General features: G+C 45.4%; 1 protein-coding gene across 1 annotated transcript in view; it reads left to right on the forward strand.

The window, feature by feature from the left end:
* Positions 1-26,234, forward strand: part of LOC124034383 (nuclear receptor corepressor 2-like) — a 183,935-nt gene that overhangs the window by 148,763 nt on the left and 8,938 nt on the right. Inside the window, 15 exon segments of the mRNA XM_046347510.1 lie at positions 11,241-11,377; positions 11,492-11,591; positions 11,772-11,879; positions 12,041-12,144; positions 14,919-15,069; positions 19,973-20,098; positions 20,205-20,282; positions 20,431-20,675; positions 20,801-21,146; positions 22,310-22,543; positions 22,723-22,971; positions 23,086-23,238; positions 23,364-23,633; positions 23,819-24,002; positions 24,187-24,695. Of these exon segments, the coding sequence (XP_046203466.1) occupies positions 11,241-11,377; positions 11,492-11,591; positions 11,772-11,879; positions 12,041-12,144; positions 14,919-15,069; positions 19,973-20,098; positions 20,205-20,282; positions 20,431-20,675; positions 20,801-21,146; positions 22,310-22,543; positions 22,723-22,971; positions 23,086-23,238; positions 23,364-23,633; positions 23,819-24,002; positions 24,187-24,695 (2,994 nt within the window).

Here is a 26,234-nt window from a genome sequence, read left to right on the forward strand (position 1 = left end):
ACACGTGGTCTGCAGTTCTGACACCGGTTGGACGTATAGCCAAATTCTCAAAAATGACATTGGAGGCGCCTTAGGATAGAAAAATGAACATTAAATTATCTGGCAACAGCTGTGGTGGACATTCCTGCAGTCAGCATGCCGATTGCACGCTCCCTCAAAGACATATGTGGCTTTGTGTTGTGTGACAAAACTGCACATTTTAGAGTGGCCTTTTATTGTCCCCAGCCCAATGTGCACCTGTGTAATGGTCATGCTGTTTAATCAGCTTCTTGATATGCACACTTGTCATGTGGATGGATTATTTTGGCAAAGGCGAAATGCTCCCTTACAGGAATGTAAACAATTTTGTGCACAACATTTGAGAGAAATAAGCTTTTTGTGTATGGACAATTTCTGGGATATTTTATTTCAGCTCATGAAACATGGGACCAACACTTTACATGTTGTGTTTATGTTTTTGTTCAGTTTAGATTTATTTATCAACTTTCCTAATATTAAGCACATTGTTTTGCTTTACAGAGGGAGTATAGCATACCTGGCAGACATGAAAATAAACCACGGGAAAAGCGTCCTCCATTCACTATTTAAGTGGTTAGATGACATCTATCTTTTACCCCCATGACCCTGTTCTGAGACAAGTGCATGATAATGGTCCAATTCTAAATCAAAACTAATTTCACACACACACTGCCGTTCAAAAGTTTGGGGTCTCTTAGAAATGTCCTTGTTTTTGAAAGATAAGCACGTTTTTTGTCCATTTAAAATAACATAAAATTGATCAGACATACAGTGTAGACATTGTTAATGTTGTAAATGACTATTGTAGCTGGAAACGGCTGATGTTTAATGGAATAGCTACATAGGCGTACAGAGGCCCATTATCATCAACCATCACTCCTGTGTTACAGTGGCACGTTTCGTTAGCTATTTTTATTTTTTATTTCACCTTTATTTAACACGGTAGGCCAGTTGACAACAAGTTCTTATTTACAACTGCGACCTGGCCAAGATAAAGCAAAGCAGTGCGACAAAAACAACACCACAGAGTTACACATGAACAAACATACAGTCAATAACACAAAAGAAAAGAAAATTACAGTGTGTGCAATTGTAGAAGATTAGGGAGGTAAGGCAATAAATATGTCATAGAGGTGAAATAATTACAATTTAGCATTAACACTGGAGTGATGTGCAGATGATGATGTGCAAGTAGAGATACTGGGGTCCAAAAGAGCAAGAAGATAAATAACAATATGAAGATGAGGTAGTTGGTTGTGCTATTTACAGATTGGCTGTGTACAGGTACATTGATTGGTAAGCTGCTCAGACAGCTGATGCTTAAAGTTAGTGAGGGAGATGTACGTCTCCAGCCAGTGATTTTTGCAATTCGTTCCAGTCATTGGCAGCAGAGAACTGGAAGGAAAGGTGGCCAAAGGAAGTGTTTGCTTTGGGGATGACCAGTGAAATATACCTGCTGGAGCGTGTGCTATGGGTGGGTGTTGCTATGGCGACCAGTGAGCTGAGATAAGGTGGTGCTTTACCTAACAAAGACTTATAGATGACCTGGAGCCAGTGGGTTTGGCGACGAATATGTAGCGAGGTCGCAGTGTTGGGTAGTATATGGGGCTTTGGTGACAACTTATGGCACTGTGATAGACTACATCCAATTTGCTGAGTAGAGTGTTGGAGGCTATTTTGTAAATGACATCGCCGAAGTCAAGGATCGGTAGGATAGTCACTTTTACGAGGGTATGTTTGGCAGCATGAGTGAAGGAGGCTTTGTTGCGAAATAGGAAGCAGATTTTAGATTTAATTTTGGATTGAAGATGCTTAATGTGAGTCTGGAAGGAGAATTTTACAGTCTAACCAGACACCTAGGTATTTGTAGTCGGGCGGCCGGGTGTGGGCAGCAATTGGTTGAAGAGCATGCATTTAGTTTTACTAGCATTTAAAAACAGTTGGAGACCACGGAAGGAGTGTTGTATGGCATTGAAGCTTGTTTGGAGGTTTGTTAACACAGTGTCCAAAGAATGGCCAGATGTATACAGAATGATGTCGTCTGCATAGAGGTGGATCAGAGAATCACCAGCAGCAAGAGCGACATCATTGATATATACAGAGAAAAGACTCGGCCCGAGAATTGAACCCTGTGGCACCCCCAAAGAGACCGCCAGAGGTCCGGACTACAGGCCCTCCGATTTGACACACTGAACTCTATCTGAGAAGTAGTTGGTGAACCAGGCGAGGCAGTCATTTGAGAAACCTAGGCTATTGAGTATGCCGATAAGAATGCGGTGATTGATAGAGTCAAAAGCCCTGGCGAGGTCGATGAAGACAGCTGCACAGTACTGTCTTTTATCGATGGCAGTTATGATATCGTTCGGGACCTTGAGTGTGGCTGAGGTGCACCCATGACCAGCTCGGAAACCAGATTGCATAGTGGAGAAGGTACGGTGGGATTCGGAATCGTTGGTGATCTGTTTGTTAACTTGGCTTTCGAAGATTTTAGGAAGACTGGGCAGGATGGATATACAGTTGAAGTCGGAAGTTTACATGCACCTTAGCCAAATACACTGCTCAAAAAAATCAAGGGAACACTTAAACAACACAATGTAACTCCAAGTCAATCACACTTCTGTGAAATCAAACTGTCCACTTTGGAAGCAACACTGATTGACAATAAATTACACATGCTGTTGGGCAAATGGAATAGACAACAGGTGGAAATTATAGGCAATTAGCAAGACACCCCCAATAAAGGAGTGGTTCTGCAGGTGGTGACCACAGACCACTTCTAAGTTCCTATGCTTCCTGGCTAATGTTTTGGTCACTTTTGAATGCTGGCGGTGCTTTCACTCTAGTGGTAGCATGAGACGGAGTCTACAACCCACACAAGTGGCTCAGGTAGTGCAGCTCATCCAGGATGGCACATCAATGCGAGCTGTGGCAAGAAGGTTTGCTGTGTCTGTCAGCGTAGTGTCCAGAGCATGGAGGCGCTACCAGGAGACAGGCCAGTACATCAGGAGATGTGGAGGAGGCCGTAGGAGGGCAACAACCCAGCAGCAGGACCGCTACCTCCGCCTTTGTGCAAGGAGGAGCAGGAGGAGCACTGCCAGAGCCCTGCAAAATGACCTCCAGCAGGCCACAAATGTGCATGTGTCTGCTCAAACGGTCAGAAACAGACTCCATGAGGGTGGTATGAGGGCCCGACGTCCACAGGTGGGGGTTGTGCTTACAGCCCAACACCGTGCAGGACGTTTGGTATTTGCCAGAGAAGACCAAGATTGGCAAATTCGCCACTGGCGCCCTGTGCTCTTCACCGATGAAAGCAGGTTCACACTGAGCACGTGACAGAGTCTGGAGATGTTCTGCTACCTGCAACATCCTCCAGCATGACCGGTTTGGCGGTGGGTCAGTCATGGTGTGGGGTGGCATTTCTTTGGGGGCCGCACAGCCCTCCATGTGCTTGCCAGAGGTAGCCTGACTGCCATTAGGTACCGAGATGAGATCCTCAGACCCCTTGTGAGACCATATGCTGGTGCGGTTGGCCCTGGATTCCTCCTAATGCAAGACAATGCTAGACCTCATGTGGCTGGAGTGTGTCAGCAGTTCCTGCAAGAGGAAGTCATTGATGCTATGGACAAGGCCCGCCCGTTCCCCAGACCTGAATCCAATTGAGCACATCTGGGACATCATGTCTCGCTCCATCCACCAACGCCATGTTGCACCACAGACTGTCCAGGAGTTGGCGGATGCTTTAGTCCAGGTCTGGGAGGAGATCCCTCAGGAGACCATCCACCACCTCATCAGGAGCAGGCCCAGGCATTGCAGGGAGGTCATACAGGCACGTGGAGGCCACCCACACTACTGAGCCTCATTTTGACTTGTTTTAAGGACATTACATCAAAGTTGGATCAGCCTGCAGTGTGGTTTTCCACTAATTTTGAGTGTGACTCCAAATCCAGACCTCCATGGGTTTATATATTTGATTTCCATTGATCATTTCTGTGTGATTTTGCTGTCAGCACATTCAACTATGTAAAGAAAAAAGTATTTACTAAGAATATTTCATTCATTGAGATCTAGGATGTGTTATTTTAGTGTTCCCTTTATTTTTTTGAGCAGTGTACATTTAAACTCAGTTTTTCACAATTCCTGACATTTAATCCTAGTAAAGATTCCCTGTCTTATGTTAGTTAGGATCACCACTTTATTTTAAGAATGTGAAATGTCAGAATAATAGTAGAGAGAATGATTTATTTCAGCTTTTATTTCTTTCATTACATTCCCAGTGGGTCAGAACTTTAATTAGTATTTGGTAGCGTTGTCTTTAAATAGTTTAACTTGGGTCAAATGTTTTGGGTAGCCTTCCACCTGCTTCCCACAATAAGTTGGGTGAATTTTGGCCCATTCCTCCTGACAAAGCTGATGTATCTGAGTCATGTTTGTAGGCCGTCTTGCTCGCACATTCTTTTTCAGTGCTGCCCACAAATTTTCTATGGGATGACGTCAGGGCTTTGTGATGGCCACTCCACAACTTTGGAAGTATGCTTGGGGTCATTGTCCATTTGGAAGACCAATTTAACTTCCTGGCTGATGTCTTGAGATGTTGCTTATCCACATAATTTTCCATCCTCATGACGCCATCTATTTTGTGAAGTGCACCAGTCCCTCCTGCAGCAAAGCACCCCCACAACATGATGCTGCCACCGCCGTGCTTCACGGTTGGGATGGTGTTCTTCGGCTTGCAAACCACCCCATTTTTGTTTAGGGATTGATTTGCACTTTTCGCACCAAAGTACGCTCATCTCTAGGAGACAGAACTTGTCTCCTTCCTGAGCGGTATGACGGCTGCGTGGTCTCATGGGGTGCGTACTATCGTTTGTATAGATGAACGTGGTACCTTCGGGCGTTCGGAAATTGCTCCCAAGGATGAACCAGACTTGTGGAGGTCTACAATTTTTTTTTTGAGGTCTTGGCTGATTTCTTTTGATTTTCCCATGATGTCAAGCAGACGCACTGCATTTGAAGGTAGGCTTTGAAATACATCCACAGGTATACCTCCAATTGACTGAAATGATGTCAATTAGCCTATCAGAAGCTTCTAAAGCCATGACATCATTTTATGGGATTTGCACAAAGTAGTTGTCCTAACCCACTTGCCACAACTCTAGTTTGTTAACAAGAAATGAAAACGAGTTTAAATGACTCCAACCTAAGTGTGTGTAGACTTCTGACTTCAACTGTAGGTCTATACCAGTTTGTGTCTCGAGTGTATCCCCATTTGAAGAGGGGGATGGCCGTGGCAGCTTTCCAATCTTTGGGTATCTCAGACGATACGAAATAGAAGTTGATCAGGCTAGTAATAGGGGTTGCATCAATTTTGGCGGATAATTTTAGAAAGAGCGGGTCCAGATTGTCTAGCCCAGCTGATTTGAAAGGATCCAGATTCTGCAGCTCTTTCAGAACATCAGCTGTCTGGATTTGGGTGAAGGACAAGCCGGGGGGATGGGCAGGTTTCTTTAGGGGGTGCAGAGCTGTTGGCCGGGCTAGGGGTAGCCTGGTGGAAAGCATGGCCAGCCGTAGAAAAGTGCTTCTTGAAATGAACGATTATCGTAGATTTATCGGTGGTGACAGTGTTTCCTAGCCTCAGTGCAGTGGCCAGGTGGGAGGAGGTGCTCTTATTCTCCATGGACTTTACAGTGTCCCAGAAATCTTTGGAATTAGTGCTACATTATGCAAATTTCTGTTTGAAAAAGCTAGCCATAGCTTTCTTAACCTCTTGCTCCTACCTGACACGCAGGCGTCCCATCTAGACATCTGGAAATGCAAATGCACTACGCTAAATGCTAATAGTACTAGTTAAAACTCAAACGTTCATTAAAATACACATGCAGGGTATTGAATTAAAGCTACACTCGTTGTGAATCCAGGCAACAAGTCAGATTTTTTAAATGCTTTTCGGCGAAAGCATGAGAAGCTATTATCTGATAGCATGTAACACCCCAAAAGACCCGCAGGGGACGTAAACAAAATAATTAGCATAGTCGTCGCTACACAAACCACACAAATACAATATAAAACATTCATTACCTTTGACCATCTTCTTTGTTGGCACTCCTAGATGTCCCATAATCACTATTGGGTCTTTTTTTCGATTAAATCGGTCCATATATAGCCTAGATATTGATCTATGAAGACTGTGTGATAAACGAAAAGAAATAGCGTCTTATAACGTAACGTCATTTTTTAAAATTAAAAAAGTTGACGATAAACTTTCACAAAACACTTCGAAATACTTTTGTAATGCAACTTTAGGTATTAGTACACGTTAATAAGCGACCAAATTGATCACGAGGCGATGTATATTCTTTAGCTGTCCGTCTGGAAATAATGTCCGGGTAAATTTCAACCAAAATATCCGGTCGGAGACCGGAAGAACTGCGCTGCCTTGCGTCTGTTTGACCAAGAAACAAATAGTAGGCAAATGACAAGACTCTAGACATTGTGTGGAAGCTGTAGGTATTGCAACCTCAGCCCCATTAAATGTGGTTCACCTTTATCAATGGGTTCAAGTCGCGCATGGATATATTTTTCCATTTTCAGTGATCAGATTTTCCTGCACTTTTCGATGAAACGCACGTTCTGTTATAGTCACAGCCGTGATTTAACCAGTTTTATAAACGTCTGTTTTCTATCCACACATTCTAATCATATGCATATACTATATTCCTGGCATGAGCAGCAGGGTGCTGAAATGTTGCGCCATTTTTAACAGAATGTTCGAAAAAGTAGGGGGTAGGAGTAACAGGTTAAGTGACTGTGTGTATTGGTTCCTACCTCCCTTGAAAAGTTCACATTGCGCGGGCTATTCGATGCTAATGCACATCACCACAGGATGTTTTTGTGCTGGTCAAGTCTGGGGTGAACCAAGGGCTATATCTGTTCTTCGTTCTACATTTTTTGAATGGGGCATGCTTATTTAAGATGTTGAAGAAAGCACTTTTAAAGAGCAACCAGGCATCCTCTACTAACGGGATGTGGTCAATATCCTTCCAGGACACCTGGGCCAGGACGATTAGAAAGGCCTGCTCGCTGAAGTGTTTTAGAGAGTGTTTGACAGTCATGAGGGGTGGTCTTTGACCGCGGACCCTTTACGGGCGCAAGCAATGAGGCAGTGATCACTGAGATCCTGGTTGAAGACAGCAGAGGTGTATTTAGAGGGCAAGTTAGTCAGGAGGGTACACGTTGAGGGTACCCGTTGTTACGAATTTAGGGTTGTACCTGGTAGGTTCCTTGATCATTTGTGTGAGATTGAGGGCATCTAGCTTAGATTGTAGGACGGCCGGGATGTTAATCATATCCCAGTTTAGTCACCTAACAGTACGAATTCTGAAGATAGATGGGGGGCAATTAAAACACATATGGTGTCCAGGGCACAGCTGGGGGCTGAGGGGGGTCTATAACAAGCGGCAAGGTTGAGAGACTTGGTTCTGGAAAGTTGGATTGTTAAAAGTAGAAGCTGAATTGTTTGGGCACAGACCTGGATAGCATGACAGAACTCTGCAGTAGATTGCAACTCCGCCCCCTATGGCAGTTCTATCTTGTCGGAAGATGTTGTAGTTGGGGATGGACATTTCAGGATTTTTGGTGGCCTTCCTCAGCCAGGACATCAGGGTTGGCGGAGTATGGTGAAGCAATGAATATAACAAACTTAGGGAGGAGGCTTCTGATGTTAACATGCATGAAACTAAGGCTTTTACGGTTACGGAAGTCAACAAATGAGAGCGCCTGGGAGTGGTGCTGGGGGCTGCAGGGCCTGGGTTAACCTCTACATCACCAGAAGAACAGAGGAGGAGTAGGATAAGGGTACGACTGAAGGCTATAAGAACTGGTCGTCTAGTGCGTTCGGAACAGAGCGTAAAAGGAGCAGAATTCTGGGCGTGGAAGAATAGATTCGAGGCATAATGTACAGACAAGAGTATGGTAGGATGTGAGTACAGTGGAGGTAAACCTAGGCATTGAGTGATGATGAGAGGTTTTGTCTCTAGAGGAACCAGTTAAGCCAGGTGAGGTCACCGCATGTGTGTGGGGTGGGACAAAAAGGCTATCTAAGGCATATTGGGCAGGGCTGGGGGGCTCTACAGTGAAATAAGACAACAATCACTAACCATAACAGCAATAGACAAGGCATATTGACATTAGGGAGAGGCATGTGTAGCCGAGTGATCATAGGGTCCAATGAGTAGCAATGTAGGTGAGTCAGGGAGCCGATTCAGTAGTCTCTACTACGCAAGGCGAGCTGGAGACACGGCGATTCAGACTGCTAGCGGACCGGGGCTTGCAGATAGGCCTTCGGTGACATCGCAACAGATGACCCTATTGAAACCACTTCGGACGAATACGTTGGCAGACCAGTCGTGATGGATCGGCAGTGCTCTGTGTCGGCAGTAAAGGGTCCGGGACAATTGGCAAAATAGGTTTTGTAGCCCAAGAATTGGCTGGTGGACCTCTTCGGCTAGCCGGGAGATGGGCCTCGCTCGAGTCTAACCGGTTCCTTCTTTTGGGACGTAGACGTTATCCAGGAGTTGCCACTCGGATTGCAGCTAGCTAGCTGCGATGATCCAGTGGGGAGGTTCAGGGCTTGCAGTCAGAATCAGGAGATGTGGTAGAGAAAAAGCAGTCTGATATGCTCTGGGTTGATATCGCGCTGTGCAGACTGGCAGGTATTGACCGAGCTTAGGCTTACTGGTGTCCGAGTTAACGGTGAAGACCTCTAGCAGTGGCTAACTGACTGCTAGTTAGCTGGCTAGCTTCTGATGGGAGTTCCGGTTCTAAAGTATAAAAATATCAGATCCGTACCACATTGGGTGAGGTGGGTTGTAGGAGAGTATATTCAGTCAGTAGATGGAAAGTGAGATAAAAATATATATGAAATAAAAGCGAGGTAAGCAAAACATTTACGGGACGGGACAAGGCAAAACACACGTCCGACTGCTACGCCATCTTGGAACCAAGTTTATCATTTTAAAGTGCTAATTCATCATTATAAAACCCTTTTGCAATTATGTTAGCACAGCTGCAAACTGTTGTCCTGATTAAAGAAGCAATAAAACGGTCATGTTAGACTAGTTCAGTATCAGGGGCATCAGTACTGATGAGTTCGATTACAGGCTCAAAATGCCAGAAACAATAAAAAATGCCAGAAACAACAACAATTTCTTCTGAAACTCATCAGTCTATTCTTGTTCTGAGAAAGGAAGGCTATTCCATGCGAGAAATTGCCAAGAAACTGAAATCTCGTACAACGCTGCATACTGCTCCCTTCACAGAACAGCGCAAACTGGCTCTAACCAGAATAAAAAGAGGAGTGGGAGGCCCCGGTGCACAACTGAGCAAGAGGACAAGTACATTAGTGTCTAGTTTGAGAAACAGACACCTCACAAATCCTCAATTGGCAGCTTCATTAAATAGTACCATCAAAACACCAGTCTCAACGTCAACAATGAAGGCGACTCCAGGATGCTGGCCTTCTTGTGACAAAACTCACACTCATTCTTATGTTTAATAAATGTATTGTATAGTGTGTGTGTGGCAGGCTTACAATGATGGCACAAAAACAACATTTGAGAGTGTGAGAGGGGGTACACAGCTGGAGGTTGAATGTTTGAAGGGGTACGGGACTATAAAAAGTTTGGGAACCACTGGCCTAGCCCATAGGGCCTATATGTTTTGATAAGGTTTGTATCACAACTTAAGTGGCCAAAATTTCTTAAAGTTAAGCACGTTAATCCGTGTAGAGCCTAACTGGCATACATAGGCGGCATACATAGGCGGCATACATAGGCGGCATACATAGGCGGCGTGTGAAGATAATTTTCACCGTAAAAATGCAACTTTTATAATAAAGAATTACATAATCACGTTTGCGGTCACTTTGGATAACAGTGTTTCGCTGCTAATTGATTGCATTTTGGAACATTCGCGCTTATAGCCTTTCTGCACAAATGTCAAGAAATATTAATATCCTTATAGTTTATCAACATTTTAAGATTAACGTTCTGACCGTTTGCATCACCCACAGGTTTTTTTGATGCTAGTGGTTGTATTAATTTGTTATCTATCGCATCCCACAAGGTAGCCTAGCCTAGTGGCAGGTAGCCTAGTGGTTAGAGCGTTAGGCCAGTAACCGAAAGGTGGATCGAATCCCAGAGCTGGCGAGGTAAAAATCTGTCGTTTTGCCCCTGAGCAAGGCACTTAACCCAGTGTTCCCCAGGCGCCGAAGACATGGATGTCGATTAAGGCATCCCCTCTCTGATTCAGAGGGGTTGGTTAAAATGTGGGAGACACATTTCAGTTGAAGGCATTCAGTTGTACAGCTGACCTGGTATCACCCTTTCCCTTTCCCAACTGTCCCAGAGTATGTTTGGAATATTTATTTCTTGCACAGAAAGACAAGTTGACCAATTGAATAGGTAAACTTTTGTACTATGGTGGATTGACATAGGCTATAGCTTTTGCTGTTTGTAAGGCTTACTCATCTTGTTGGCTGACGAAAAGTTCTGTAGGCCAATATGCGCCTCGGAATTCGATAAGAAGGATCCGCGCAGTTGCGTCCCCAATGTGTCTGTCTCACTTGTAGCCAACTTCTTAGCTGAGATGCCTGTGAGAATGACCCGATCACGTGACAGGTGTTGGCTAATAAGAATTGAGATATCTGAGAGCCATGTGAGTTCGAAGTGCTTTGACTGTCCACTGTCCCACTACACCCCCTCTCTATTCCTCAGACCTTCCCTACCTTACTATTATTCCCTCTCGTCAAACCCTCGCCCCTCCCTATTCCCATCGTCATACCCTCGCCCCTCCCTATTCCCATCGGCAGACCCTCACCCCTCCCTATTCCCATCAGCAGACCCTCACCCCTCCCTATTCCCATCGGCAGACCCTCACCCCTCCCTATTCCCATCGGCAGACCCTCACCCCTCCCTATTCCCATCGGCAGACCCTCACCCCTCCCTATTCCCATCGGCAGACCCTCACCCCTCCCTATTCCCATCGTCAGACCCTCACCTCTCCCTTTTCCCATCGTCATACCCTCACCCCTCCCTATTCCAGTTCAAGTCTCATCTCCCATTTCATTGTTATGCCTCCTTGCTCTGTGCTATTCTTAGCCAACCCTACTTGCTTCCCTAAACTGTCATGTCTATATTTTTTAAGTATATTTCTGTCTTTGCTCTCAGCTTTCCAGCAGGCTGGCCACTCTGGGCCCCCTGGTCTGCAGCAGGATGGTGCCAGAATGGCAGCGGTTCTCCCCCTCCATATGCCAGAGCCACCCCCTCTCATCTCCTCCAACAAGCCAGGGGGGTCTATCACACAGGTATAGGACACTACGAGAGAGAGAGAGCCATGGCACCCATTAGATGTTGAGTTATTGTGAAAGTGAATTGAGTTTTGCCGTTCACCATGCTCACTGTTGTTGTGTGGTTCGCAGGGCACCCCAGTGCAGCTGCATAGCCCGGCTCATGGGATGGACCATGGGAAGATGCCCCCTGTACAGATGGGTTTGTCCTGGATGGATCAGAGGAAAGTGGGTGAGTCCAAGTGTCTGGAGTGGGTGCAGCACTCCCAGCCTTGGTTTGCTGGTGAGTTGCCTTCTTCTTACCCTAACCTTCAATTGTAGATTTTGGGTGTCCTGGGCTTTCTCCATTGACACTCTCTCTCCTCTGCTCTTGTCTCACTCTGTCCCTCTCTGACTCACACACACACACCAGGTCCCTACCCGGTGGTAAAGCAGGAGCAGCTGTCTCCGCGGTGCCCGTCATCCCTGGCAGAGAACCTGTCCACGCAGGGGATGCCCCATGACGCCAATGCTGGACGTGGTGAGTTCATAACTAGATACATTCCACACCCCTTGATGTTGGGCATCAAGTGTAAACTGCTCTCTGCTTATACTGATTCTCTTCTCTGTTATTGGTACATTAACAGATGTCTATGCCAATATAAAGCCCTGACTCTGCTCCTGGATGTGTTGAATTTGCAGGGTCTTTGCCAGCAGTGCAGGGGGGTAGCATCACAAAGGGCATCCCAGGGACCAGAGTGCACCAGGACTCCCCCATCTCCTACCGGGGAGGCTCCATCACCCAGGTAAGAGCAACACACTGACCACAACACTACAATGTGCTTCTGCTTACTGTGCCTTATTCATTATCATGACTTTATCAGCTTTGACCTAAAAGTCTCACCGGACTGTTTGTATGCCTCCAAATGAAACGAGGACAACGACATAGACGTGTTGAGAGGTCATGACCCCAGGCTGGAAAGCTAGTCAGGCTCAGTTAGTGTTCAGGCAAGGCATGGTAAAGGCTGGGGCTGCAGGCAGGCAGGATCTGCCTGCTAATCCTGCCTGGTGTGACATGATCGTGGCTCTGACTGCTCCCTGTCGCCCTAGCAACAGGTACACAATGTACCACGTCTGTTCTCTACTTTATTTATCTGTTTATTCCCCACTCACTAAGCCCCATCAATGATATGCACAGTCCTCAGCCTGCTGTAATATCTGCCTCGGGCCAACTGGCCTTCAAATGGGGTGATGTTATATATGCTCAGATAGATAACTGAGGGAAAGGTGAGAGAGATGTAATCAGAGCGGGTGGGGAAGTTAGCCTGCTCCTTCTTTGTTTGTTTAGCTGACTGCTAGGCAGAGCGAAAGTGTGTGTATGTGTGCGTGTGTACAGTTAAGGCTTTGTTGTATCAGGGGTGTCACTCGCATCTCCCTTGATAAAGTTGAATGCTGAGGGGTAGATGCCCTGGCCCCTGACCTACACTACACCCCCCCCCCTTCTTTGGAAAGATCTGTAATCAACAGACAGGAAATGTGATCTAGGGCAACACATGTCCCTCTTCACCCCCTCCCTCCTCCCACACTCCATATCAGTCTCCAATGACAGCCTTGTGTGCTCTCGATCAGCCTCCCAGCAGGCTTACATAAACACTCAGCGGCAATGGCGGAAATATGACTCACAGCAAAGTGTGCCAGAGATATGACAGAAAGCCCCGACCAAACCTGCTGCTGCCATTTTGTCACCTAGTGTTAGCACTGCAGAGTCTGTGGAGCGTATTATCTGAGACACAAATTGTATTCTTATGTGACTATGTGGCATCAGTGCATGATGTACACTCCGTATGATCTTACTCACCAGAGCTATCACAATGAAAAATTACATTCTGGAAAAATATACAGTACCAGTCAAAAGTTTGGAGACACTTTCATTATTTGTACTATTTTCTACATTGTAGAGTAAGACTGCAAAACTATGAAATAACACATGGAATCATATAGTAACAAAACAGTGTTAACCAAATATATTTTATATTTGAGATTCTTCAAAGTAGTCACCCTTTGCCTTAATTACAGCTTTGCACACTCTGCGTTCACTCAACCAGCTTCATGAGGTTGTCACCTGGAATGAATTTCAATTAACAGATGTGCCTTGTTAAAAGTTTGTGGAATTTATTTCCTTAATGTGTTTGAGCCAATCAGTTGTGTTCAATCAATCAATCAATCAATCAAATGTATTTATAAAGCCCTTCTTTCATCAGCTGATCCATCCAGCTTAAAACCCCAAACAGCAAGTAATGCAGGTGTAGAAGGTAGGGGTGGTATACAGAAGATAGCCCTATTTGGTAAAAGACCAAGTCCATATTATGACAAGAACTAAGCATAGAAAACGACACTCCATTTTTACTTTAAGACATGAAGGTCAGTCAATCCGGAGGATTTCAAGAACTTTGAAAGTTTCTTCAAGTACTTCACAAAAACCATCAAGCGCTATGATGAAACTGGCTCTCCTAAGGATTGCCACAGGAAAGGAAGACCCAGAGTTACCTCTGCTTCAGAGGAAAAGTTCATTAGAGTTAACTACACCTCAGATTGCAGCCCAAATAAATGCTTCACAGAGTTCAAGTAACAGACACATCTCAACATCAACTGTTCAGAGGAGACTGCGTAAATTAGACTTTCATGGTCGAATTGCTGCAAAGAAACCACTACTAAAGGACACCATTAAGAAGAAGAGACTTGCTTGGGCAAAGAAACACGAGCAATGTGGAAATCTGTTCTTTGCTTTGAGTCCAAATGTGAGATTTTTGGTTCCAAACAGTGTCTTTGTGAGATGCAGAGTAGCTGAACGGATGATCTCCGCATGTGTGGTTCCCACCGTGAAGCATGGAGGAAGAGGTATGATGGTGTGCGGGTGCTTTGCTGGTGACAATGTCTGCGATTTATTTAGAATTCAAGGAACACTTAACCAGCATGGCAACTAAAGTATTCTGCAGCGATACGCCATCCCATCTGGTTCGCGCTTAGTGGGACTATCATTTGTTTTTCAACAGGACAATGACCCAACACACCCCCAGGCTGTGTAAGGGCTGCCTGAGATTACCTGGATTCTACAATCACCCAACCTCAACCCAAATGAGATCATTTGGGATGAGTTGGACCGCAGAGTGAAGGAAAAGCAGCCAAAAGGTGCTCAGCATATGTGGGAACTCCTTCAAGACTGTTGGAAAAGCATCCCAGGTGAAGCTGGTTGAGAATATGCCAAGAATGTGCAAAGCTGTCATCAAGGCAAAGTGTGGCTACTTTGAAGAATCTCAAATATAAAATATATTTTGATTTGTTTAAAACTTTTTTGGTTCCTACATGATTCCATATGTGTTATTTCATAGTTTTTATGTCTTCACTATTCTACAATGTAGAAAAAAAATAAAGAAAAACCTTTGAATGAGTAGGTGTGTCCAAACTTTTGACTGGTACTGTACATCTTACAACAATGACTAATGAAATCTGTGAAACTGATGTCCTCTATCTTGTGAGATGATTGAGTGTTGTTCCTATGTCTGTCCCACTCCCTCCACAGGGCACCCCGGCAGATGTGCTGTACAAGGGGACCATAACCCGTCTGATCACAGAGGATAGCCCCAGCAGAGCAGAGAGGGAGCGGGATGAGCTCCTGTCCAAAGGACACGTGGTCTATGAGGGCATCAGTGGACACATCCTCACTTATGACCGTCAGTACTCTAACCTTCTAGAAATGCTGTGCTAATTCACTTACTTACAATGCCTTCAGGAAGTATTCGTACCCCTTGACTTATTACACATTTTGTTGTTACAGCCTGAATTTTAAATGTATTGTTTTTCCTCATCCATCTACACACAATACCCCATAATGACTAAGGGAAAACGTGTTTTTAGACATTTTTGCAAGTTTATTGAAAATGACGTTTCAAAATTACATACAGTGCATTCGGAAAGTATTCATACCCCTTCACTTTTCCCACATTCTGTTAAATAATAGCCGTAGGCCGGACGAAGTTGAATTACTGTTTAACGGATGCCCCGCCTTACTTTTCTCCACACCTCGCAAAAAAAAAACGAATCAGATGTGTCATTTTTTGGCCAATATATGCGGCTTTGTTTATAACACACTGTCCGCTCTCCCTTGATGCTTTCCCAAGTTGATGCGCAACAGACCAATCAGCCTCAGATCATGTTTGAGCCTCGGATTTGACATTGAAAAACACACGCTCACACCTGCAAGCGACGTGCAGAGGTTTCATTTCTCTCTCATGCCGTCATGGCTGAAGCCAGTGCAAATTCCTACTATTTATCTGTCCAGGTTAAATGTGAGACGTCCCTTGTTATAAACAAACAGTCGGTTAAATTCATGATTCATGCATCATTTTCAGATCTATTAGAAGCGATTAATATACGAAACAACAATGTCATTGAACCAATTCACTGGCCATGCAAGCTGAATGTATTTTGGACGGCCAAATTGAAGTCAAAATGATTGAAATCGAAGTGTGTCAGCTGTATGGTGATTTGCAATTCATAACTTACATTTTGCCGGTACTATCAGTAGTTGTAGGCCAACCGATAACACCAAGATGGAATGCGTTTAAAGTAATCATGTGTCGCCAAGAATAGCTAGCATGTCCAGCAAAGTACATGGCCAGTAGCACGAGCACACTTCGTGCAGATCAGCAGCTCCACAATGACGTGATCGACTCTCTCCAAGGTGAGGGCTTTTCGTGGCAGCCAGACGAGACCGTCAGAGGATGCGGTGAGCAAAGTTACTGGGCTGGAATTTAGTCAAGCTTGCTGATGCTTCTAATTGTGCATGTTACAAACACATTTTTATATTTTGATGATGATAGGCTATAGTCTAGGCTGGATGTATATATTTTTTCCAATGCTACGTTAATTTGGCAGACCTAACTGGGCCTCTTTCGACAAGGCCTAGTCCTTGAGAGGTCTAATCATATTTGTATGAATAATTTGTTAACACTTATAGGCTATAGAGATGCATTCAGGTAATTAATTCATTTTTATATATCAACATTTTATACAAGTTGTACTTCCCATTGTGTTTCATTTATCATGGTTATAACAACATTGTAACATCTTTCTTTTTAAGAAACATAGTGTAGGTTTTCACATGGAATAAGTAACTCTTGAAGCTCACATTAGGCCTAGAGCCTGCACAAGTGGCCCCCAGGACAATGTGGTAAAGTTCTGTTATTCCTTATCACTTAATGTTTATTTATTTTGTATTTATTTGCTCGATCACGCCACTTTTCTGGGGGAAAATATGTTAAACAATGAATCAATTTTGCCTGGCCTTATCCTAAAATTGATTCAATTATTTTTTTCCCCTTCATCAATCTACACACAATACCCCATAATGAAAAAGCAAAAACAGCTTTTTAGGACTTTTAGCAAATGGATAACAAAACAAAAACTGAATTATCAAATTTACATAAGTATTCAGACCCTTTACTCGGTACTTTGTTGAAGCACCTTCGGCAGCGATTACAGCCTCAAGTCTTCTAGGGTATGACGCTACAAGTTTGGCACACCTTTATTTGGGGAGTTTCTCGTGTTTTTCTCTGCAGATCCTCTCATGTTCTGTCAGGTTGGATGGGGAGCATCGCTGCACAGCTATTTTCAGGTCTCTCCAGAGAGAGTTCTCTCCAGTTTGAATGGGTTTCATGTCGGGGCTCTGGCTGGGCAACTCAAGGACATTCAGAGACTTGTCCCGAAGCCACTCCTGCGTTGTCTTGGGTGTGTGCTTAGGGTTGTTGTCCGGTTGAAAGGTGAACGTTCGTTCCAGTCTGAAGACCTGAACACTCTGGAGCAGGTTTTCATCAAGGATTTGTCTGCACTTTGCTAGGTTCATCTTTCCCGGTTAGTCTTTCAGTCCCTGCCACTGAAAAAGATCAACACAGCATGATGCCATCACCACCATGCTTCACTTCACTGTAGGGATGGTTTTGGGTAGGTGCCTGGTTTCCTCCAGATGTGACGCTTGGCATTCAGGCCAAAATGTTCAATCTTGGAATCATCAGACCAGAGAATCTTGTTTCTCATGCTCTGAAAGTTCTTTAGGTTTGACAAACTCCAAGCAAGTTGTCATGTGCCTTTTACTGAGGAGTGGCTTCCGTCTGGCCACTCTACCATAAAGACCTGATTTGGTGGAATGCTGCAGAGATGGTTGATATTCTGGAAGGTTCTCCCATTTCCACAGAGGACCTCTGGAGCTCTGTCAGAGTGACCATCTCGGGTTCTTTGTCACCTCCCTGACCAAAGCCCTTCTCCCCTGATTGCTCGGTTTGGCCAGGCGGCCAGCTCTAGGAAGAGTCTTGGTGGTTCCAAACTTCTTCCATTTAAGAATTATGGAGGACATTTTTGGTACCCTTCCCCAGAACTCTGCCTCGAAACAATCCTGTCTCAAAGCTCAACGGACAATTCCTTCGACCTCACGGCTTGGTTTTTGCTCTGATATACACTGTCAACTTTGGGACACGGGTATGTGCTTTTCCAAATCATGTCCAATCAATTGAATTTACCATAGGTGAACTTCAATCAAGTTGTAGAAACATCTCAAGGATTATCAATGGAAACAGGATGCACCTGAGCTCAATTTCGAGTCTCATAGCAAAAGTTCTGAATACTTACAGTACCAGTCAAAAGTTTGGACACACCTACTCATTCAAGGGTTTTTCTTTATTTTTACTATTTTCTACATTGTAGAATAATAGTGAAGGAATCACAACCATGAAATAACACACATGGAATCATGTAGTAACCAAATAAAGTGTGAAACCGATCAAAACATATTTGAGATCCTTCAAAGTAGCCACCCTTTGCCTTGATGAACCACACATACGGAGATCATCCGTTCACCTACTCTGCGTCTCACAAAGACATGGCGGTTGGATCCAAAAATCTCAAATTTGAACTCATCAGACCAAAGGACAGATTTCTACCGGTATAATGTCCATTGCTCGTGTTTATTTGCCCAAGCAAGTCTCTTCTTCTTAATGGTGTCCTTTAGTAGTGGTTTCTTTGCAGCAATTTGACCATGAAGGCCTTATTCACGCAGTCTCCTCTGAACAGTTGATGTTGAGATGTCTGTTAAATTAACTTATTGAAGCATTTATTTGGTCTGCAATTTCTGAGGCTGGTAACGCTAATGCACTTATCCTCTGCAGCAGAGGTAATGTTGGGTCTTCCTTTCCTGTGGTGGTCCTCATGAGAGCCAGTTTTATCATAGCGCTTGATGGTTTTTGCAACTGCACTTGAAGAAAGTGCACTTTCAAAGATCTTGACATTTTCATGTCTGAAAGTGATGACGGAGTGGCTCTTCGCTCTGTTTATTTGAGCTGTTCTTGCCATAATATGGACTTGGTCTTTTACCAAATAGGGCCGTCTTCTGTATACCACCCCTACCTATGCATTCCAGGTGACTACCTCGTGAAGCTGGTTGAGAGAATGCCAAGAGTGTGCAAAGCTGTAATCAAGGCAAAGGGTGGCTACTTTGAATAAAAATATATATTTTTTAACACCTTTTTGGTTACTACATGATTATATATGTGTTATTTCATAGTTTTTTTGTCTTCACTATTATAATAAAGAGAAATCCTGAAATGAGTGTCCAAACTTTTGACTGGTACTATATGTAAATAAGGTATTTCTAAAAACCTGTTTTCAATTTGTCATTATGGGGTATTGTGTGTATATTGAGGAATATTTATTTATTAAATATATTTTGGAATAAGTCTGTAACGTAACAAAATGTGGAAAAAGTGAAGGGGTCTGAATACTTTCCGAATGCATTGTAAGTTTTCACACCCCTTTGTATTCACATCCAATTTCCTTTGATCATCCTTGAGATCTCACTACAACTTGGAGTCCACTTGTGGCCAATTCAATTATTTGGATATGATTTAGAATGTAGCACACCTATATGGAGCTAAATACAGGAAATTCCTTGATGAGAACCTGCTTCAGTGCAAACAGCCTTAGACTGGGGAGAAGATTTAAGTTCCAACAAGATAATGACCCCATCCAGACACCCAAAGCAATGCTGGAAAATCTTCAGAACAAGAATGTGAAAGCCCTTCAGTGGCCCAGCTAAAGCCCAGACTTGAATCCCATTGAAAATCTTTGGAAAGACTTGAAGATTGTTGTTCACCGCCGCTCCCCATCTATCTTAACAGCACTTGAGAAAATCTGCAAGGAAGAATGAGAGAGAATCCCCAAATCCAGATGTGCAAAGCTGATACAGACATACCCAAGACGACTCAAAGCTGATACAGACATATCCAAAACGACTCAAAGCTGATTCAGACATACCCAATTACTTATGAATACTTATGTAATTGAGATATTTCTGTGTTTTTCAATACGTTTTCATTATGGGGTGATGTGTGTAGATGGGTGAGAAAAAAATCTATTGGATCCATTTTGAATTCAGGCTGTAACACAACAAAATGTGGGATTAGTTGAAGGGTATGACTACTTTCTGAAGAGTTTAAACCACCCCTCAATGCCCTTTGATGCTTGGTATTTCTAGGTGGATTATCCCTGTTCCTCTGTTGACAGTTGTTTGTGGTGTGTTCTCCTCAGGCCCACCCTCTCAGAACTCTAAAGATGACGGCCGGGGCCAGCCTGGGGAGATCTTGGGGCTGAAGCGCCCCTATGATGTCAGGGGGTTGCCCATGAGGGAGACACTGTCTGCAGCTAACTGTGAGGGTAAGTTTTGGAGTCAGCTACCTTCTAACAACTCTTGCATGTACTTTATGTAGACTACAATGAGGTAACCAATGCTATTCTTTCTTCACTTCGACCCCTACTTCAGGTCTGATAGGCAGAGCCATATCTCACGAGAGAGACAACCAACACCCAACCCACCACATCCGTGGTTCCATTTCACAGGGTAAAGCAAATAGACCCACTCTTTTATTCCACCAGGGTATGGTCACATCACGAGTTGCACAATGGCTCGTGAAGAGCGTCTGCTAAATGACTTAAATGTAAATGTTTGTAACTCCTGTGTGTTTGTGTTCCTCCTCTCCTACTCCCAGGTATCCCCCGTCACCTGGACATCCAGGATGGCTACATGAGACGGGAGGCCAAGCAGATGAAGAGAGAGGGCTCCCCATCCCAAGGGACTGGCCAGATGGCTGAACCCATGAAGGGTCGAGAGGCCATTGTGCCCACAGTGAAGGAGGGGGGCCGATCCATTCACCTCATCCCCAGAGAGGAGCTCCGACTGATGCCCGAAGGCATGATGATGGCCAAGGCTGGCAAAGAGGGCATCATAGTACAGGTGAGTGGAATGTCACACTGTAGATGCACTGCACGTCAGTGCACACTGCCTCAGGAAATTAAAAAGCAACAAAAGTCACTATTGTTGGTAGAAAGATTCAGTATTTTTCATTGTCTTTTTTTCAGGGCACTCCTATGAAGCAGGAGCAGGGTAGCTCAAGGAAGGGGCACGACGTTCGTTCCATAATCGCCAGCTCCCCACGCTCCCACTACGGCATGCCCTCCCACCTGGAGATGCGGGGAGCCGAGCAGCGGGGCCGCTACGAGGAGGGTCCTAAGGGCCGTCCCAGCGCTGTGGTCAACACGGCCAGCTCCATGGCTCGATCCTCGCCCCTGGCAATGGGGGGTGAGCAGGGTGGCAAGGCTCACCACAGCCCTGTGGGCTACGAGGAACACAAGGGCGGCATAAGGGCTCCCTACCCTGGACCTTCTCACCGAGGATCTCCCCTGTTAGGCCAGCGGCAGCATGAAGGTATGTCACACACTCAGTCCTGACTGTACACTGTCCTAGGGATGTGACGAATGGAAACATTTTCTTAAAGTTTAAACAGCCTTTTTATTATCCGTTTTCTGTCTGTTCTGTTGTTCACAATGCAGCTGCCAGCAACAGTTTTGTCTCCCTTTCCGATGGTTAAGTGTTGCATTTCCTTCTCAAAGTATTGCCATACAGGACTTTGCTGCTCTCACTTGCCTTTCTCTGACATTTTTCCAACTGTTAGCAATGATGGAGATGTTGACTCAAAATAATTGATTTCTCGACTCCCTGTGTCGAGTCCCATTTCTGAGTGTAAAGATAAACTCCTAAGATTGAGTATTTTTGGAACGGAGGAGACTGATTAGTTTCTGTACTTCCGAGAACACAAACACTTGCATCTTTCACAGTGAGCTAGCGAGGGGCGGAGAGAGAGGGGCGGGGCACAATATAAGTAGTTTGGTCACCAGACAGTCACAACCGTGCACTAGGCACGCTATCCGCTATCAAAAGCTGTATCTCGCAATGGAATGCTTTATCTTACCATTTTGTGGCCTGCAATGTCTCGCAACTTCAGTAAAGCAGGGCCTATCATCAATATATAGGCTAGGATATTTTACATGTAACAGACTGAAGACTGAACACACACTCGCATCATTAATGAAGAGCACGAGCAGGCGAGCCAGCGTGAGGGAGAGAGAGGAGGGGGCAGGCAGAAAGCATGTCTTGGTCATCTGTATCTCGCAATGTCTTGTCTTGCATGCCTCACAAATTCACCAAAGTAGCCTAAAGTTTTCCTCTTCCTCTGGATTTATTTAAATTACACAACTTTCCCCAGGACTTTATAGCCTATTGACGAGTTAAGCTATAACACAAAAAAATGGTATGTTTTGTGATAACTGCACTGAGATTTTAGTTTTGTGGGGGGGGGAACAAAGATTTTCAGTTAGGGATTTTTCTTTACATTAAGGATTCCAACATTAAAAAGTTTAAACGTTCCTTCCTGTCTGATCCTAGCTTGTCTGATTGAGATGCATTGATAGTTTTTTGCCCTGGGTTGAGTTGCTCTCCCCTAGTGTTAACATACCTAATATGAAGGCCACAGTGTGTGTGTTTTCTAAAGCATCCTGCTCTCTCCCATCTCTCCTCTCTGTGTGGTCCAGGCTCCAATAAGAACCAGCCTCAGGAGCGCAAGGCCACACCCACCCCTCGGGAGATGAGCTCCGGCAAGTCACCCCTGCCGGGCGTTGCCGAGCAGCAGGCCCAACAACAACAACAGGCGTCCCTGGTGTCGTACGAGCGTCTGCTGCAGGGTCTGGGGGCCGACGTATACCGAGGACAGATCCCCCTAGCCTTCGATCCTGCCTCCCTGCGTCAGGGCATCCCCATCGACCCAGGTACATAGTACACGGCTGGTCCATTCTTGTGTCCACTGTACAGTACACTACAGAGGAGCTACTTAAATAACTCTTCTTTCTGTCTGTTGAAAGGATGTGGTTTGGGGGAGGGATTATGGGACTTGATATGATGGCACAATATGATGGCATATCTTTTTGTCTTCCTCCCCATTTAACAGCCTACTACCTGCCTCGCCACCTGGCCCCTAATCCTGGCTACCCTCACCCCTACCCCTACCTGATCCGTGGCTTCCCCGACACGGCAGCCCTGGAGAACCGCCAGACGCTGCTCAACGACTACATCACCTCCCAGCAGATGCACCAGTGGCCTGCAGCCGCCGCTATGGCTGCCCAGCGCTCAGACCTGCTGAGAGGGCTCTCGCCACGGGACCAGCCCCTCCAAATGCCCTACTCTGCCGCCCCACGCGGTGAGCCTCACTCTTGTCACAGTACAAACACACGCACACAGAAAGGAGACCTAGCTGGACGGGTGTAGTGTAATGTAGTTTTGACTAATGTTCTTCTTGCCTTCTCTTCCCCAGGGATCATCGATCTGTCTCAGGTGCCACACCTACCTGTCCTAGTCCCTCCCTCTGCAGGGTCTTCCGGCTCCCCCATGGACCGCATCACTTACATCCCCGGGGGCCAGGGAGGCTTCCCCACCCGGCCTTACAACACCTCCCCCATCTCACCAGGTACTGGACTGGACTCTACACACCAGCCATCGGCTTGGGAACAGAGGAGTTGTCTGTATTTGAAAGGGTTGCTGTGTGACTGACTCATCTGTGTGTGTTTTGTTTGTGTTTCTCCTTTGCTGCAGTTGGGCCCCAACACATGAGCAAGCAGCACGGCACACCATCTACTGACCGCGAACGAGAGAGGGACCGCGAGAGGGACCGTGAGAGAGAGAGGGACCGCGAAAGAGAGAGGGACCGCGAGAGAGACCGCGAGAGAGAGAGAGACCGCGAGAGAGACAGGGAGCAGGAGAGAGAGCGGGATCGTGAGAGACAGCGAGACAGAGAGCGGGACCGGGACAGAGAGAAGGGGATCTCTCATGGCAACGTGGAACATGCCCCCATCTGGAGACCAGGTGTGTAAAGATCTAGACACACTCTGCTATTACATTATTACGCTGTTATGTTATTACCATTATAGTAGCGCATTTACAGCACATGGTCTGTATGTGATGTGTATTCTGCTGTTCTATGAGATGAAAGATGTTACTCTGTGCAGTGTGTAATGTGAGTACTGTTTTCCCTCTGTTCCCTTACTCAGGCACAGAGCACAGCTCCGGTGGTAGCAGCAGTGTCAGGCCCTCCTCCCACTCCGGCTACAGCCACCAGCACTCCCCGGTGTCCCCTCGTACCCAGGACAGTGTCCAGCAGAGGCCCAGCGTCCTGCACAACACTGGGGGCAAGAGTCTGCCTGTCAGTGACCACAACAACCCTTCTGTGCTAAGGTAAGATGTACGGTAACATGCCGGATAAATGGCTAAGTGTCTCCTACAGTATGTGCCTTGGTTCACTGAATATCATGTGCTCCTTTCTGTGTTTCTTCTAAATATGATGTGCAGACTGTAGTGGGGGTTTATCTGTGGTTGGCATATTCACTGACTGTTTTAGTGATTGGTTTACCTCTTCCAGGTCCATGCCAGGCTCCAATCGCTACCCAGGCTACAGCCACCTCCAGAGGACCGGGATGCCTACTGAGGGCTACCCACCAAGCATGGACCCCAAGGAAATGGGCCGGGATGGTGGAAAGAGCAGGGGAGGCCTTCCTAAACACACCCAAGACCAACATGGGCCCTCTATATCCTCCAGCAAATCTGACCCCAAGCTGGCCAACCCTAACCAAGGGGGTTACCCCGTGCCCTACCCCCAGGGCTCTGCAGCCTCTTACCACTCAGGCCGGCCCCCACCTCACCTGCTGCCCCCGCTGTCGGATAGCCATGTTGGCCGCGGAGAAAGTGGCACGCCTAGTAGGGAAAAGACTCAAAACAAACCGATGTCCGTTCAGGAACAAGAGCTCCGATCACTCGGTAAGACCACCATGACTGCGGCCAACTTCATAAACGCGATTATCATGCGTCAAATTTCTTGTGAAACGGGGATGCCAGAGACGGGCTCGCTCGTGGCCAACAGCGCCAGTGATGGTAAGACGCTCTGGATCCCAGGGTCCCCTCATCTCCCAGACCCTCCCCCCGTTCGTCTGTGGCATATTGCACGCTGTGGTGGTTGGCATTATCAAATCAGTCCAATTCATTTTTACATGTTGTGTTTTCATATTCTTTTTTCAACACTATACTATTTGATCTTTTTTTCCATGTAAGTTAGAACTATGTCGTTTGTTTTTTAAATGTGGGTACTTGAAGACCACCAAAGGTGACCTCTGGATCCAAACTTGAACATCTAATATTATTATTTAACACATTTGACATTCAGATGAAAAAGCAGAAACTGGAGCTGACTAGATATGGACAGAGTATTAAGGAGATGAAAGCGGCTGCCGAGCTGGATAAATCAAATTATCCAGCTCGTTTTTATTAAATTACTATGTATTGACCATTATTATGGCAAAAATACAGAACTCAATTGGTATTTCCTTGAAGAGAAAGATCCTAGGTGCCCTTTAAGGTATCACTCATTGACAATTTAAGCATAACATCCTTTGCTGCTTCTTATTTTCATTTCAGGACATGACAGTCTTCTATGTGGCATCCCCCATATTGCAGACTTAGTTCACCTGTAGTGTTCAAGAGTTCCAGATTAGAAACTAATCTATGAGATGTAATGTTGGTATCCTTATTAGGATTGTAGTAATTCTGTTCATATTTGATTAATAGTTAGTAATGACACCTTCCTTACAGACTCACCACACAAAACCTAAAATGTGCCAGAAGTAAGGCAGAATATTGCTAGCTAGATTACCTAAATGACCTAAGCTTTCTTTTATGGCGTGTGACAGTCAGCTTCTCTCCATATAAACCAGTGTGAGTCGTGTAGTAGGAAATGTCCAGGCGGGCCTGCCAGAGTGCATCACCAACCTAAAGCCCCACCAGCCACCAGACAGACCCTCACTGGGGCTCCAGATAGTATTGTTCTTCCACTGGAGGGGGGTCGAGGTGGGGGGCAGGGAGAGGGCTTGAGGGGTGGTAGTGAGACCACAAAAAAAGATCCAGGGTGGAGGGAGGTGCTACAACTTCAGGCCACAAAGTATCTGCATGCCCTTATTATGCCTCACTGTAATTTATGCAGATTTTTTCCACAACACCTCTCAACAAAACCTCAGACATTTCCCATCACAAAAAAAATGTTGATCTTGTTTTTCCACTTGTTAAGCTATGTGCCACATCAATATTTCTGACATGCATATAGGACAAGTGTGTGCATGCAAAGCTCAGAGAAGTAGTGTGGTATAACAGACTGATATATTTATATACTGTTGCATGTTCAGTATTGTCCATTAGGAAAAAGCTAGACCATACATTCACAATGCTACAGAGAGAAGACAGTAGTACACTATGAAGCTGGATTTCAAATGGACCAGAGACACTATTTTCTGAGCGACGGTAGCAACTGCCAGCCGAAGACAGTGTCATGTTGTTCCAAAGCTCTAGCAATAGAACAGATGAGTGTCTTCAACACAGTGGGACTCCAGGGAACTATGCTGCCCTCCAGGGGTGGACTGACTT

Source organism: Oncorhynchus gorbuscha, linkage group LG04, assembly GCF_021184085.1.
Source record: "Oncorhynchus gorbuscha isolate QuinsamMale2020 ecotype Even-year linkage group LG04, OgorEven_v1.0, whole genome shotgun sequence".
Taxonomy (NCBI): Eukaryota; Metazoa; Chordata; class Actinopteri; order Salmoniformes; family Salmonidae; genus Oncorhynchus; species Oncorhynchus gorbuscha.